Source organism: Kryptolebias marmoratus, linkage group LG14 (genome assembly GCF_001649575.2).
Source record: "Kryptolebias marmoratus isolate JLee-2015 linkage group LG14, ASM164957v2, whole genome shotgun sequence".
NCBI lineage: Eukaryota > Metazoa > Chordata > Actinopteri > Cyprinodontiformes > Rivulidae > Kryptolebias > Kryptolebias marmoratus.
The window spans coordinates 334,456-350,798 of NC_051443.1; the positions used below are offsets into that span (position 1 = coordinate 334,456).

Below are 16,343 nucleotides of genomic sequence, written 5' to 3' on the forward strand. Positions count from 1 at the left end.
CCACACATTTATCTGTTCTAAGCATCTATTCAGTGATTGGATGGGTTCAGAGTCACCTGGTGACATCGTGATGTAGAGCTGTGTATCATCTGCGTAGTTATGGTAGCTAATCTTATTTCCTGTTATAACCTGAGCCAGTGGGAGCATATATATACTGAAAAGAAGGGGTCCTAGGATTGAACCTTGGGGTACCCCACATGTGACCTTTGACCTCTCTGATGAGAAGTTTCCGATTGAAACAAAGAAATCCCTGTTCTTTATGTAAGATTCAAACCAGTTGAGCACTATAATCACTCTTCTACTTCTCGTTACACCAAGAATGTGATAGAGCCACCTGTCCTAAAATCTGGGTTCAATTTATCAATGAATGAATGAATGAATTTTTATTTCAAACAGACAAAAAAGAAGCAAAAACAAATAAAACACTTATTTTACGAAACTTTCTGTTTGAAAAGCAGAAGGTTGAAGTAAAACTTATATTTCCCTAACTTTTTCTCACTCATATATTAATCAATATAGTTCAAATTGTAATTATAAATCCTTATATACAGTACATACATTATCTTATTATGTACAGCAGAATTTAACATGATTAGTTTAACAGTTCTAGATGCCATTTTGGCCTGAAAACAAATTGTCGGGGCTCCATTTGTAGGGAATCTTATATTTCCTCCATCTTTACTGGATAACACTTTCTGGCCTCGGTTAAGCATTAAAACCTGGAGAGGTTTGTATGTTAAATGTGTTTTTGCTTCTTTTCAACAGTTAGTCTTTTTTTCCAGTTACTTTCAAGCTTGACATGTCTGTAGCTCATTCCCAGAATGTCTTTTTCTAACCCCTGTATTTTAAAGTGTTGCTGCAACCTCTCCCCTCAATAAGAGGAGTGATTTATTGTAAATTAAAATAATTTTACTTTTCAGTTCCTTCTGTTGTGTTGAAAACTGTATGAGTCCCATATTTGGGACTAATTGTGGCCAGCCTAAGGCACATCTGTGCAATAATCATACTGTCTAATCTGCATCTTGAAAGCCACACCTGTGAGGTGGATGGATTATCTCAGCACAGGAGAGGTGCTCACTGACACAGATTTACACAATATTTTAGAGAAAAGGCCTATTGTGTATATAAAGTCTTATATCTTTGAGTTCAGCACATGAAAAAAGTGTTGCATTTAATTTATTTTGTTCAGTATATATATATATATATATATATATATATATATATATATATAGTATATATGAAATGTGTATGTGTATTTATAGATCTTTTATTTATTGTTTTTATTTATTTTTTCTTCTACTTGATTATAAGGGGTAGATTCCAGGATGTGTTGTTTGTTGTTTGCTGTTAAATGTTGATTTCATACGTTTAAAATTCAATAGCAGGCAGCATGATGGATCAGTGGTTAGCACTGTTGCCTCACAGCAAGAAGGTCCTGGGTTTAAGCCCCATGTTGGACCCGAGGTCTTTCTGTGGAATTTGTATGTTCTCCTTGTGTTTGCCTAGGTTTAGTCCGGCTGCTCCAATTTCCCCCCACAGTTAAAAACATGGATGTTAGGCTGCCTTCAGGTTGGTAATAATAACAGAGTTTAAAAAATGACAGCCACTTGTGTCTAAATTAAATTGAACCTAATAAGTTCTGAACATTGTGAGGAAAATGCTGTATTCCAGCTGTCCCTCCCTCAGTTATGTTGGTGTATTTGGACTGACACAACTCCCCGTCAACATTATCCTGTACCTTTGTTTTCTTGCAGTTTAATGTGACACAAAATAAAAGTCCATTTCATCACCAGTTTTATGTGTCTGCTCCACATCTTGTTTCCTGTTTCTGGTGTATTCACGGGGCATCAATGCAGCACTGCATACACACCTGGCATAGTTGCATTATTTAAGGTTGTTCTCTGTTTTCATGAGGATGAAGTTATTTCTAGTAATAGTGCTGTGTTGACAAGGAAACAATATATTTGATGTCTATAATATTTGGGGGGAAAAATGTTCTCATGTGGACAAAGCCTTAAAGTTGGACATTAACTAAACTGACAAGATCTCTACTGTTTCCCAAAGGCTGACCCAAACCCTCAGCCACCCACCTCGGGCTCGTCTGGTAAGCTTGACCAGGTCCAGAGTCAGGTGAATGAGGTTAAAGTTATTCTGAAAGACAACATCAACAAAGTGCTGGAGAGGGGTGACAGAATAGACGATCTCATTGGGAAGACGGATGATCTGCAGGCCTCTGTGAGTACTGAACAATAATTTTATACACTATTTTAATCCAATTTATAACTAATAATGTACATTTTAATATTTTGATACTACTATTAACATGTTGTACATGAGTGTTTTTCGGTTTAAAAAAAACAAACTTCTGACAAGCTTACAATGTATTACCGATAATTAGATGTGTAATTATTTCATTTTTTTTTCATATATTTGTTATAATTAGTGTCTAATTGGAAATCCTTATTTGAAGTTTCACATCTTCTCTAAACTAGACTCACGCTATGTTTTAGTCTCATTTAGAGCCTAAATAACTCACGTCATCTACTATTTTGCACAAAAATTACAGGGAATGAAAAAAGCTTAAAAAATAGCAGGTTATAACTGGATAGCACTTTTTTTTATCACATTCTTGACCTTAAAACTAATAATTTACCACCAATAGTGTTTGCTCTCTTGACATTGGTTCATTTGCTGGATCAGAATTAAAATTTTTAAAAACAGATTGTTTTATCTGATCATATAATCAGATTTTCAACATGAAAAGTGAGCAAATTGCAAATGCTTGAGCTGTTTAGGGTGTTACCTTGAAAAGGCTTGCCTGCAAAAACTTTACATTTCATGCAAAATGGTTCAACCTGTTGACTGCAGCTTTCAGTAATACTGTTTGTAAAATCCTCTGTAAACTGCTGAACGACGTCTCATTTAGCAAGTCCACTGAAAGTCTCAGTGAAAGTACATAATGAACAAGGCTCATAGTTAGAAAACTGTAACTGTGAGGGATGGAAGGGTAGGAAGGTAAAATGGAAAGACTGCAGGTAATGAATGGCTTTTAAAGGGATATTCAGGTCATTTTGAAGTGAGGATTTGTGTAAATATGTCAGTTGTAGATAGGGTTTTGAGCAACCCCAAGTTAGATAAATCCAAAATGGATTGCTGTCTTAAAACAGCTCCAATCTTTTTATAGGGGATCATGCAAATACTACTCACTGCTGTCAGTTTTGCAACACATGGTGACTTACACAGAATTCAATATAAGCACAAATAGCAGCAGCAGTGAGATTAAACACTTCTGGTGCAGCCCGGGGTATTTATTATTGATTTTAAAAAATGATGTAATGTGAAACTAACTGCTGTATAAAGTTGATTAAAGTTGAACTTAAAAAGTATGAAATTTTGAAGATAGGAGTTACTTTTTATCCACTTTGGAATTGGGTCCATACTGATAAACAAATGATGGCTCATCCTAAACAAATTTCTATCGTCTTAATTCAACTCCAATCTTTAACATTTCAGAGCAGCTTGTGCAAATACTGTTATGTAAACTTTTCCAACAGTTACTTTTTTATTGCGCTGTTATTCTGACTAATATATTAAGAGATACCTCCCAGATGACCTCAGGCTGCACTGTAAGTGGTACAGCTAGTTGCTGCTGTTTATGCTTGTAAATAATCATAGAATTCTATATAAATAACTAAACTCAATTCAGTTTATTTATAAAACCTACCTACCTATCTACAAAATTCTAAATATTTCACAAAACCTCTCTTTTAAATGGCTGGGATATGCATTTAAAGAAATAGGAGCCAAAGCTTTGATCCAAGCTCTAAGTTTTAATCTGATACTGTCCAAAGTCGGTTCAGAGGTACTACAGTAATCTATTCTGAGTCATTAAATCATGAGCTGTCATTCTGTTGGAGCCTTACTCTACAGCGGCCGACAGGTTTAAATATGCTGCAAACAGCGAAATGTGTTGCAAACACATGGCCAACAGATGCAAACGCACAACAAACAACTAAACAAATTAATGACTTAAGCTACAAACAAACAAATGCAAAAAAAAAATAAAAATGTTGCAAAAACCAAAAACACCCAAAAGTAAGAAAAGCTGCAAACTCACTCCACAAAACAGACGTGTACCGGACCACCAGGGCGACTCGAGTCTGGATTCAGCGGGGTCTTCCTGTCATCTGACCGGGTGCTGACGGTGAGATGCGAGTCAGCCTAACCTCCATGTGCTTCACTCAGGGACCGTCAACAAATTACACAACCAATGACACTGAAAAACTACAATTATATAACCTCCATGTCCTGTAAACTTCTGACTAGGAGACTAGTCTGACTGGACAAATAAGACACACCTATCTTTATCTGATTTTAAAGAATTTCATATCTTTTATTCATTTTTTTATTAAAAATTAAGTTTTGTCTCAATAGCTTCCATGTCTTTGGACCAGGTGATAAAAAATTACTGTTGAATTGTTTTTATTAGGAGGATCTGTCTTCTTAGTCCAGTCTAAAGAAAGAATTAAACATTAATTTTACCAACATTAATCCATGAAGCACGAACAAACACCCTCGAGTCCACATGGTGAGCTTGCAGCGAGTTTCAGTTTGAGAAACATGAAGGTTACTTTGGCACTAATGGAACTTTGTTCTGTTCCTCTGCTAAATACTAAACAAAAAAAGAGCAGACTGTGAGGTTTGGATCATTGCAGCCAAAACTTTATTGCTGATGTGGAAAGAATACTGTTTAATAAACAAATTAGACGGATTTAAAAGAATTAAACTTGTCCTAGATTTAATCAATAATTCTAATGGAAAAACAAAACAAAAAAATATTGTATTAGCATTGTTTTGTTCTCCAATGACTTGTATTCATAAAGACCAGATCAGAACCATGTGGAGCAGAAACGGTGCTTTGACCTTTGGTTCCCATTGCTTTACACTTTATAAAGTTACCCTAAGATCATTTTTGTTAATTTGAAGAAACACTAAATTAATTCACGTTATTTTTATTTAGATTAGCACTTTAAAAAAAACAAAAACGAAATCAAAGTGAAAAGTTTCCAGGACATTTTCTGATGTTTGTATTTCAGTGACACGTGCACGCACTTCTCGCGTGTTTCGGGCCACTTTCTTCACCTAACTTGCACATTCAGTAGTTTTAGAATGTGAAAAATGAGTCTCTGCTGACCCAAGAGGTTGTGAAGAACATGTACAGTATGTTCCTTGTCAGGTCTAATAAATGGAAAAGAGCACTTCACTTTCCACCATTGTTGATCTGCTCACACACACACACACACACACACACACACACACACACAAACTACTGACTGCAGCTGTCCATAGTGCACATCAGTGATTTCACACTGATGTCAGACGTTTCCAGAAACATCTACTCTGAGACCTGGATTCAAAGTTTTGCTGTCAGACAAAAGGATTGCTGTTGTGTAGATGAGTGGCCGAATCACAGAATTGATTTTTTATTTCACCTAACAGCTCTGTGTAAACAGGGTCTGAAGCTTGAAATGCAGAACTGAGAAAAATCCCTGGATGGGGGGAAACACATCTTCAGCTGGAGATCAGAAGTCCAGTTAGCCTGGGTTTGATTTGTGGATTTGCCACCTCCTGGATGACAGAAAATCTGCACCAGCAACATTTTGACAGATCTGAGTAGACTTGGCAAAGAAGAAAGTAAAAGAACAATTTTACTTTTACATAATTTAAAAAATTCTTCGATTCAAAAACTAGATTATTGACCTTAAATAGAAGGAAAACTCTAAAGTTTTCAACAACTATTAGATGCCTAGCACATACATATCTTCACTACAAACCTTTGCGTGCAGCTTTTCAAGCTATTTACAGTTTAAAGTCCTCATTAAAATATTTTTTGGCTCATAGGGAAAAAAATTAAAAGTACCTTTTAAAGTATCATTAAAGTACCTTTAATGATACTTTAAACACCATGGGCTCTTGAATGACCTCATACAACTTGTTTTTGATACTGATCTGTCATTTGTGTTCTTAGGCGGACTCCTTCCAAAGAACATCTACACGAGTTGCCCGAAAATACTGGTGGAAGAATGTTAAAATGATGATCATCATCGGGGTGATTGTGGTGATTGTTCTGATCCTCATCATCCTCGCTGCCACAGGTGTTATATAAACAGGCCTCCAGACTGAAAGTGATGAACAGGTGGCTTTTTATATTTCCAAAGCACACGTGCACAATCATTAAAAGGGTAAATGATGATCAGTGAAGACATGATAATGTGAAGATAAAATGTAGGAAGCAGAGATTAAATTAAATTTGCTGACATGCAACACTCCAAATGTATGTAAACCCACTGAAACACAAATCCATGTGAATGTTTTTCATTTTTATTTGATGCTTTTTCGTTGTCCAGTACACCATGTACATATAATGTATGTTTATGACTGTCAAACTCTGTAGTAACACATGTATACGTCTGAAGAACACAATAAAAGGACTTAACTGCGTCTTGTATGATGGCTGCCACAGCACTGTACACAGGAGTGAATTCTTCAACCAATACTACATTTCAGTTAGGAAATAAATGAAGCAATTCACAAGCAGTATTTGAGAACTTTAAATACCAAAAAGATAGATTGAAAATGCTAAACCTCTGAAGCAATCTAAACAAATACAAAACACTGAAATACTTGGGTAAATACAGAGAAAATGTACTGTAGGTCTTTGTGCGTTCTTAAAACTAGTTCTGTGATCTTTGCTGATCATCTCTCTGCCCAGAGCTCCACCAGCGAACAGCACACTTTATCACTCTGACACCTACGGAAAACAAACAGAAACAAGTCAGCCATGGGTGAACAACAAACTGTCAAGCTACACAAACAACAGGAATCCCCAGTGTTTTAAGTTTCCAATGTAATAAAGACAATAAGGGAGAACAAACTGAGAGCAATTATTTTAACAGTTTACATTTTTAACTAGGGATCCTGAAGTGCAATAAATTGAAGAAGCCGAAATACTAAATGGAAAAATAAAACTGTCATATTGATCAAAAATACACATTAAAGAAAGCACTACATGCAAATTTCTGGAAGTCTGGTGACACTTTCGATTATTTTTTGTTTTTAAATCAATGGTTATAAGAAGAAAAATGTGTTACAGGAAAATTAACAAAAGAGGAGTCTTTTCCATCGCTGTCAGTAACACAAAACAGAACAATACAATTACACAAATTAAAGCACTTTATCCCCCAACACAGTAGAGTCCAATACGAACCAGGTTTAAGCTCATGGACTACTAGCTAAACAAAGAAACAAGCATTTTAGGTAAGATTAGGAATGAATATATTAACATTAGGAACTGGAAAATCCAGAGCAAGCTGTATGTATCCTTTGAAAAGCAAATAGTTATTTTATTCATATTTATATCATTACTTGTGGGGGAGTAAGGGCCTGTAAAAAAATGACAATTACATGTGTATATTTTAACTTTTACATTACATAACAGTTGCAAAGAAATGAAAAAAATGGAAAGAAAGATGACAAAGCTGCACGTGTCCCATATTGTTTAGTTTAGAAATGCTGATACAGGATGTTGTAAGACCATACCAAATGGCAGCATTCGAGAGCGTACGCTTCTCGTACCCGGTCCGCATTGAGCGGGCCCTGAGAGTATCTGGGAGTCAGCTCATGGCCTGCAAGGAAGCTCCGCTGGCAGGTACAAACAAGGTATGTCAGAGTTAGGAGACAACATACTTCCTTTTCTGTTTTCTCTGCACATCCTTAACTTTGGCATCCATTTACTGTAGTAGCAGAACTTTACCTGTTAACTTTACACTTAAAAAAGACAAAAGAAGGTGCAACAAAAGTAGCAGAGGGCCAGCTGTTAAATATAATCGCCACAAGAGCATAGCCTTTATGTTACGACTACTGTAAAGCACATGAGGGTGCTGAGAAAAAGAAATTTACAAAAAAATTACAAAACACCAAAGTTAATATAACTATTTATGGTTGAGAGGGAGAGGTAGACTTTTGTTCCTACCTACCTACTTGAAGTTGAGGGGTAACTCCTTTAATATGGCTTGTAACTGTTGGTGTGAGCACCACGCCTTGGAGACTTGCCATAACCCCCAGACTGATCTGCTAATGTGGCACAAAAGGGCATTTATAGTTCAGATTTCAAAAGGAAAAGAAATTGGGTCTAAAGAAAATCAGGGACTGACAGATACTTACCACTGTAGTCGGTATATCCGTAATAATTGTTGTAACCAGAGTAATCATAGCCACCATATCCCCCATATCCCTGATTACTGTAACCATAATTGCCGTAATTGCCGTAGCTTTGATTCCAGTAGTTACCATAACCCTGGTTCCAGTTTTGATTGGGGCCTGTGATTTAAAAGAAATCATTGCAAGTAATGTCACACACGAGTTTGAAATTTCAAATACTTTTCAGCACCAACTTTGTTGCGTTATCATCAAGTTGTTTCCAAAGCAGTCAAATGAACTTTTAGACAGGAAGTTAGAAATATCAACAAGTGGTGGCAGTTTTAAGATGGTCACTAAAAATCTACAGTTGCAATATGTCTAACTCAATCCATCTATTTTATCCAAGGTCAGGTCGCAGATCAAGCTGTTTTTATTTTTTAAATAAACAGTAGCTGGCATTATTACTTTCACTTTACAATACTTAACTTACTTTACCCCCACTTTACTTTACTTGCAATAAAACAATATACTGTCTAAAGAAAAGACTATATAACCATTCAAAAGTGTAAATGTTTGGATATTGAGTTGTTTGTCACTGCCTGCTGCTTCTCTGCTCACACTGTACCAGCCAGTAAAGGAGGGACCAGGTGGAGGCAGTCATTAAGCCCTTGTTTGCTTTGTTATAATAACTCTTCTTTTTAAAGGTAAAAAGCTGTGTTCAACATGAGAACAAAACAGAAAAGCTGCGTAAGGCCTGGATTAACATCCAGCTTCTCATTGATCCCTGGTCAGGTTGTGGGGGCAAAAGGTCCAGGAGGGAAACCTACACATCCCTTTCCCCATCCTCCTGGGGGGTCAAGGTGTTCCCAGATTAGCGAAGATGCATAATCTCTCCAGTGAGTTCTGGGTCTGCTCCAGGGTCTCCTTCCAGTGGGACCTGTACAGAAGACCTCCAATGGGAGGCATCCTAATCAGACGCCTGAACCACCTCATCTGGCTCTTTTTAGATGTGAAGGAGCAGCAGCTGCACACCAAGCTCCCATTGGATGACAGAGTTCATTTCAGGTGCATGTGTTCGGGGTCTTGTTCGTTTGGTCAAGATCCAAACCTCATGATCACAGATAAGGGTTGGAACATAGAAAAACCAGTAAACTGAGAGTTTTGCCTTACAATTCAACTCTTTCTTCACCACGACCGACAGAAGCAACACCCTCATTACTGCAGACGAGGCTCCCAACCCGTCGATCCAACTCCCGCTCCATCCAACCATAACTCAACTCCAACATACTTGAGGTAGAGACTCACCCTTGACCCAGAGAGAGCAATCAACTTTTTTCTGGTTGAGAGCCATGGCTTGTACTTAAGAGGAGCTGACTCTCTTCCCAGCCACTTCACACTCGGCTGTGAACTGCCTCAGAACACGCTGAAGGTCATGGCCTAAAGACACCAACAGAACCACATCATCTGCAAAAAGCAGAGGTTCCCAAACCAGATACCATCCTCTTCATGACTGCACCACAAACAGGATCAGAGTCAAGGGACAGCCCCTGGTGGAGTCGCAACGAGAACGAGCTCGACTTTGTGCCAAAAATGCAGACACAGCTCCTCCTTTGGTTATACAGGGACCGGGTAGCACTTATAAGCAACCCAAAACACAGGTAGACTGGAGAACCAAACTCCCATGAGCCCCTTAGCAACCCTGCAAGGGTGAAGATCTGGTCCACTGTTCCACGACTGGATCCAAGGTTCGACAACTGGTCAGAGCTGCCTCAACAGACATTTTGTATTTAATTCTGCCTTAGAATGGATCAATAGTGACATTTGTAGGTAAGAAATGTAAACAATGTTCAACATTTTCTATCAGAATATTATGATATGCATTTGAGTTTTGTATAGAAAATGTATTGTTGACTCACCACCACCTCTTCCTCGAGACCTGGACGAGTATCCTCCTCTGCCTCCCCAGTACTGCTGCTGCTCGTATTTCTCCTTTGACACAGCCATCTTTACTTCACACTGAAACAGGCAATCAGATTAAGTTTTATAATTTTAGAAAGTCTCAACAATAAAATGACTTAAAGAAAAAAAATGATCAAAGACTGCACCTTGCTCAGTCCAATATTGTGGTACTTTTTCTCCATGATCTTCTTAACCGGCTCATTCTCTTTGAATGTGATGAAGCAGAAACCTCTCCTCTTGTTGGTTTTGTTCTCCATGGGAAGTTCAATAGATTCCACCTGATTGTATCATCAATGAAAGCTTTAAATATTGTATTATAAAGCTGATGAATAATAGAAAGCTGAGTTTGTAAAGCAGAAAGCAACACACCTCTCCGAAGGCACCAAAATACTCTCTGACTTTCTCTTCAGGAGTGTCTGGAGACAAACCACCAACAAATATCTTCTTCACAGGCTCCTTACTCTTCATGGCCTTTGCTCTTTTGGGGTCAATCACCTTCCCATTGAGCTTATGTTCCTTCTGAGATGCAACCTTCATAAAGAAACAAGTGATATATCAGTCCTATAGAAAAAAACTTCCATCGTGATGTTATCTCAGGACAATGTAACAAATTGCAGGCTGTTTTAGACTTCTTTTCAAACTGAATTGCTATTTGGTTTGAAGTCCAAAATCCAAATGTTTTCAATTTTCTCATAAATAGGGAGAAAAAAAGGACAAATAAAAAAACTGTTTGTATTTTAACTTGCCAATAAATTATGACTTGATGATTTAAAAAAACACAATTGTCAATTAATCTACCAAATATTTCTAAAGATAACAATTTACTCTTGAAAAAAAATGGCTCTGGTTTTCTGATTGTTCTGTTTAATATAATGGAGGTGGACTTCTTTGGGGAACCAACTCCTCCGTTCTGTTTCCATTTTCAGCTTCCTGCTCCACTCAGAGTATAGAACGTTAATAGACAGAATACGCTCTACAGACAATCTTCTGAGCTCTCATTCTAATCCTTCATGACTGGATCTGGCTGCAGCACAGTAACTTTGCTGAACTTTACCATCTCAACACTTTTTTGTACAAGCTGAACTGAAGAATACACACATCCCAAACCAAGACAGGTGAAGTGCCCTTCCATCCCTACTACTTATGTAAAAGAAGTGGCTAAATTTGGGCTAGCATTTTTGAAATAAATAAACAGCCTAATGTGAAAACTGAAGATGTGGTGCTGTGTGTGACTCAGTTTACACCAGAGATAGATTGATTAATCAGTTGACCAGATTTTAATCGACCAATATTAGGCACATTATAAAAAAATGAATGGTAATATGTAACTGATTACCAAGTAGGAAGATGAAAATGCATCAGCAACTACTACAACCAGCTTACTGTAGCTCAATTTTTTCTTTTTTTTTTAACTGTATAAGTTCTTCTATGGTTTGTTAAATATACATTTATTTAAAGCCAACAAATATTGTTATATTTTGTTCAATTAAAAACACATATTGGCCAAACATTTTTTTAAATGGTGTTGATGGCGTTGTATATCAGCTGTCCTGACTTCTAACAGTGAGTACAGAAAAACCCATGGTCAGCTTACAGTTTACACAGTAAATGGAATAAAAGTAGAAATTCTGACAGCAGGAAAATACCTTTTCAACACTTTCAGGCTCTTTGAAGAGTACAAAGCCGAAGCCCCTTGATCGACCAGTCATAGGGTCCAGTTTTAATGTGCAGTCTACAACCTCCCCAAACTTTGAAAAGTAATCCTTCAGGTCCTTCTTAGTCGTGTCCCAGCTGAGTCCTCCAACAAACATCTTCCTATTGACAAAACAAATGCATAAGGAAAAATAAGAAGCAGCGTTTTGACAAATTATGAGACAAGAGTTTGTTTTCCTAAATTTGCTGTCCTGTACATTGTGGCCCAGTTGTACAGAGAGACCCTGGTTATGGTTAAGCAGCCTTGAATTTGGAAAAGTTCTTAAGTGGGACAACATGGCAGCATGTAGCCATACTAAAAGATGGTCAAATTAAAAACATGCTGAGGAAATGTGCTTCACAGTTTTCTTGAGCAGCTGGGACATATCTTACCATGCCACTTTATTTCTGAAGCACTTAAAACAACCTAACAGCTGACCAAAGTCCTGTAGAAAAACAAGGTAAGCGAGAGCAGCAATAAAAAAACAAAACAGCTTCATGGTGATATAAAGGAGCTACAGAAAATGTTAAAATAGTACAGGTTAGAAAAGCAAAGCTTAAGACCCAAACGATAACTCACTCTGGGTTAAAGGCCAAGGTAAAAAAAAGTGTTTTTAAACAAGTTTTAAAAACAGCAAGAGATGGAGCCTGCCTGACCTGCAGCAGCAACTCATTCCACGTTTTAGGAGCCAGAACTGCAAAGGTTTGATCTCCTCTGGATTTATAAAATGTCTCTGGGACAGTCAAAAGAATCTGGTCAGCTGATCTTAGAGCATGTGATGGCATGTAGGGGTGAAGCAGCTCAGACAAATAAGAAGGGCCAAGATCATTAAGAGATTTAAAAACAAATAAAATAATTTAATTTGAAACTGAACAGGAAGCCAGTGAAGGGAGGCTAAAACCGGAGCCACGTGCTCTCGTTTGTTTGTAGCAGCAGCATTCTGTACCAGCTGCAGATGAGAGATGGAGGCCTGGCTAGCTCCAATCAAAAGAGATTTATAATAAATGCATGGATCAGAGTCTCCAGCTGTTGTCTAGATAAGAGGGGCTTGATTTCTGACAGTCGCCTTAACTGGAAGGATGAAGACATGCAAGTCAAGTTAAATTATTAAATAATTTTACATTATTATACATTGCACTTTGAACCACCTTATTGAAGAAAAGTGCCATTTAAATAAATTTGACTTATCTTTCTATGTTTTTATTATGCTTTTGCACTTTGTCTAAATGTTTTTAATTGTTTATGTAAAGCAGTTGTTCTGTGGCTGAATTGGTCTATACAAAGAAAGCTGTCTTGCCTTGGCTTTAGTTAGGTCCATGCCTCAGAAAATTCAATTTGCTACAAAAACAAAGGGGTGGAGAAACAAAGTATTGATGGTGAAGTGCTTTTCACGTGATTTCATATTTTTTTTCTTCTTCTTGAACTACGAAAACTATTGCGACTGACTCCAACAATTATGTTTCTTTCCTTTTAATTGTTTCTTAATGCCAGAAGGTTGGAGGTTTGAAAAATGACAGATCTTCCTCATTAAACAGGATTCGTTCTGTACGATTCTACAGTATCAACAGTGACAGGCACCTCTGGGACCTCTGGAAGGGTCTGGAACAGTAAACTTTGTTGTTTTTAGGAACTACACTGAAGTCCCTCAGAACAACCTCAGTCCCGCTGCATCACTGCTGACTGATTACGTAAGCATGTACGGTTTTGAGCTCCCTTTGAAAATGCAGCTATAAAATGTTGAATTCAATGATGTAATGATGGAAAACTTCATCTGCAGGTTGTGTGTTAGATTATAGGTAGACCTAGACCTAAGACTTTCTCTCAGTAAAGTTGTGCCTTTATTTCTTCTTTGTGCAACAATAACTCTTTAAGCCTTGGGGCCTGGAAACCCGTTGGAGGGTCTGGGCTTGAGTATGCCACAAGTGCATATCCAGGATAAATCTTGGTTAAATGCTGGACCCGACTGACCCACTCTTTTAAATAAATGAGTAAAGTCTGCATACTGAGTCTTAAAAATAGAACAATGTCTAAATACTTGTTTTTTTATAGACAGAATGTATATGTTTGTCTATAATGTTAGCAAAATATCTTCTGAGTCACAATTTTAATGAAACTCAGACAAGGAAACATTGAACATACACCTAGAACTGATTTACTTTGGAAGTAAAAATGCTTTAACTCAGATATTGAGCTGACAGCCATTCACAGCACATACTCTGAGTGGGATATCTGGCAATAATGCACCAGATCTGCCATGCTATTTTCAAGGTTTGACCAAAACGACTTTGTCATTTCTGGAAATAAGATGATTTTAATCTAAAACGTATGCATGAAAGGCAGTGGGACATATGCTTTCCTTCAAGGAATGGTAGGCTTTACCTTAAATTATAACTTTCCAACACTGCACATTTACACTTTGTTATATCGTTTTATATTTAAAAAAAAAAAACTGTCATTGGAATATCCATGAGCACAATATCAATATGACAAAGGACTGCTTGGGCTTCATTAAATCACAAGATTAAATCATTTTAATGCCATGCCTTCATCTTCCACAGGCTGATAATATATTTGGTCAATCCAACAGACTCTCACTGGCCTTGATGCCCACACCTGGTTTAGATGATACTCATGACAGTAGAGAATGTGATACGTGAGGAAAATGTTGCTTAATCACAATTTATAATATCATTGCAATAACAAACAGTAATATCATACATCAGAAGTGTTTCTAATATTATTACATTGCATTAACATCTTCAACCCCTGGCAAAAATAATCACCACTCATGGAGGATGTTCTTTCAATTGTTTAGGTTTTTATAAAAAAGAAATCAATCACAGACATGCCACATAACTTCCTGTGTTTTGGGCTAATTAAGGACCAGAGAGCTGGCAAAAAAAGAATGTCAATTTAAATATTTGAAACGCACAAGTGCAACAAAAGAAGTTTTGTTTCCTGATGACACTTTTTCCCTTCTTAATACAGAAGTAGAGGGATTCTGTTTGGCTTGCTCCAGATTTTTGACAGCTTTAAAGTCAGAACGTCACAGTATCATCAGAATTACTAAAAGATTTTGTTCTGTAATTCTGAGAGATATTTTATAAATGTTCATAGTGCTCTGTTAAAGATGGATGCAGAGTTGCTTTACGTTTCATGTTTGGATCAAGCATCAAAAGCTTTTTATGGATATACATTTTGTTAGACATCATGTAGCATCTCCAAAGCCAGCTAGTAGGTCTGTATTTAATTTGTCTCAGATTTTACCTATTTATTTTAAACCCAAACCTCTGAGATGTTAGAATCAAGTAGTCATACTGCTTCCTTTAAAAACAAATGCTGCAGTTCTCTGTTTTTAACCTTACTGTTATTCTGCTTTTTGAAATTAATTTTTCGTTGCTATTACACTTTAACATTATTTTGATAAAACAAATATACCTTTTTTGCTTCAAATAGAGAACAGGTTTAGGTGCACTTGTGGCCTGTGAAGTAATGACTAACTAAAGGTGTAAGAGACAAAGACTTTCTCCTAATTTCAGATGGCAGCTGACTGAATGTAACATTGAAACTTAGAGTCTGTGCAGTCAGCGAATCTGCTTTCTGGGGCTGGAAACCTCAAAGTTGACACATAATCCTGACTGAAATATGGCCCCAGCAGTTTCTCCAGCCAAGGCGCCCGCAGCCTCCTGAATCCTCCCTGATCAGACTGCATGGTACGGATGAATCCCCTTCACTCACCCTTCGTCCTCCTCGTTTTTACTGGCGTCGATCCTGGAGCCCTCGGCCTCGCCCCCCAGGCCACAGTCCACAGCCGCCGACATCGGATCGTCGTTGTTAGCCTCTCCGTCCTCCTCCATTCTCATCATGTACGGATCTTCGCTGAATTCATAATCTTCCGTCATGTTTGCGCTTTCTAACTGAAATATCCCCGGAAAAGTTTAGTAAATAAAAAAATGTTACCACAAAACTAGGAGCAAAAGCTGAGCTAGCTGTAATGCTGATGGTGAGTGGCTAGTAGCTAATATTAATTATTAAATAGTTATCGAACGAAAAGAACTTGTCACTAGCAAGCTGTGAAGCTCATTTTACACACATTTAATCAAAATCCTATATGAATGTACGTAGAAAGCCTTTGAAAGGGCAAAAAATATGTTACTGCTTTGCTTTAAGGGTAATTTTGCGCGTCGTTTTGTTGTTGTCGCCGTCTCGAAGTCTTCTTCTTTTGTTTTAGAACAAATCCTTAAACAACCGAAATCTTAGACAGCGCCACCTACCATACTTCAGTGTATTACAGAAAAAACTCCGCTTTTATTGTCGTCTTGATTAATTTAGATAATTGTTTCCAAAGGGAATTTTTTTGTATTTATACATTAATCGTAAACAATAACACACACACAAAGTAAACAATATTAGTAGGAAGAAGTATAAACTTATGTGATCCTACCTCTGTCTTTTCATTCAAAGCCTTTACCAATAGTTGTGTTTGGCTGTA

At 37.3% G+C, this 16,343-nt stretch overlaps 3 protein-coding genes across 15 annotated transcripts in view; 1 reads left to right on the forward strand and 2 right to left on the reverse strand.

Moving 5' to 3' along the window:
- Window positions 1-4,244, reverse strand: part of mat2al (methionine adenosyltransferase II, alpha-like) — a 24,817-nt gene extending 20,573 nt beyond the window's left edge. Inside the window, exon 1 of the mRNA XM_025002532.2 lies at window positions 4,118-4,244. The gene's annotated coding sequence lies outside the window, so the exon portion shown is untranslated. The remainder of the gene's footprint in view (window positions 1-4,117) is intronic.
- si:ch73-234b20.5 (uncharacterized protein LOC449923 homolog) overlaps window positions 1-6,501 on the forward strand; it is a 10,420-nt gene extending 3,919 nt beyond the window's left edge. For both annotated transcript variants that reach the window (XM_017440221.3, XM_017440222.3), the window contains exons 2-3: window positions 2,065-2,235; window positions 6,029-6,501. In XM_017440221.3, coding sequence (XP_017295710.1) covers window positions 2,065-2,235; window positions 6,029-6,166 — 309 coding nt within the window. In that variant the 3' untranslated portion in view covers window positions 6,167-6,501. The remainder of the gene's footprint in view (window positions 1-2,064; window positions 2,236-6,028) is intronic.
- On the reverse strand, window positions 6,366-15,753 carry hnrnpd (heterogeneous nuclear ribonucleoprotein D). Of its 12 annotated transcripts, none has more exons than XR_005234003.1 (9): window positions 15,590-15,753; window positions 11,805-11,973; window positions 10,528-10,689; window positions 10,305-10,436; window positions 10,116-10,215; window positions 8,224-8,379; window positions 8,041-8,133; window positions 7,600-7,701; window positions 6,366-6,811 (listed from the first exon to the last, which is right to left on the reverse strand). XR_005234003.1 is itself a non-coding variant. In XM_037979340.1 (8 exons), exons 1-7 carry the CDS (start codon window positions 15,751-15,753, stop codon window positions 8,063-8,065), a joined length of 951 nt encoding a protein of 316 aa, XP_037835268.1. In that variant the 3' UTR covers window positions 6,366-6,811; window positions 8,041-8,062. The 12 variants fall into 12 exon arrangements, 9 of the variants coding, with proteins under 9 accessions (XP_037835268.1, XP_037835267.1, XP_024858303.1 ...); XR_003038424.2 differs by having other exon boundaries at window positions 8,037-8,133; XR_003038423.2 differs by having other exon boundaries at window positions 7,600-8,133.
- Between the last annotated feature and the right edge of the window lie 590 nt (window positions 15,754-16,343).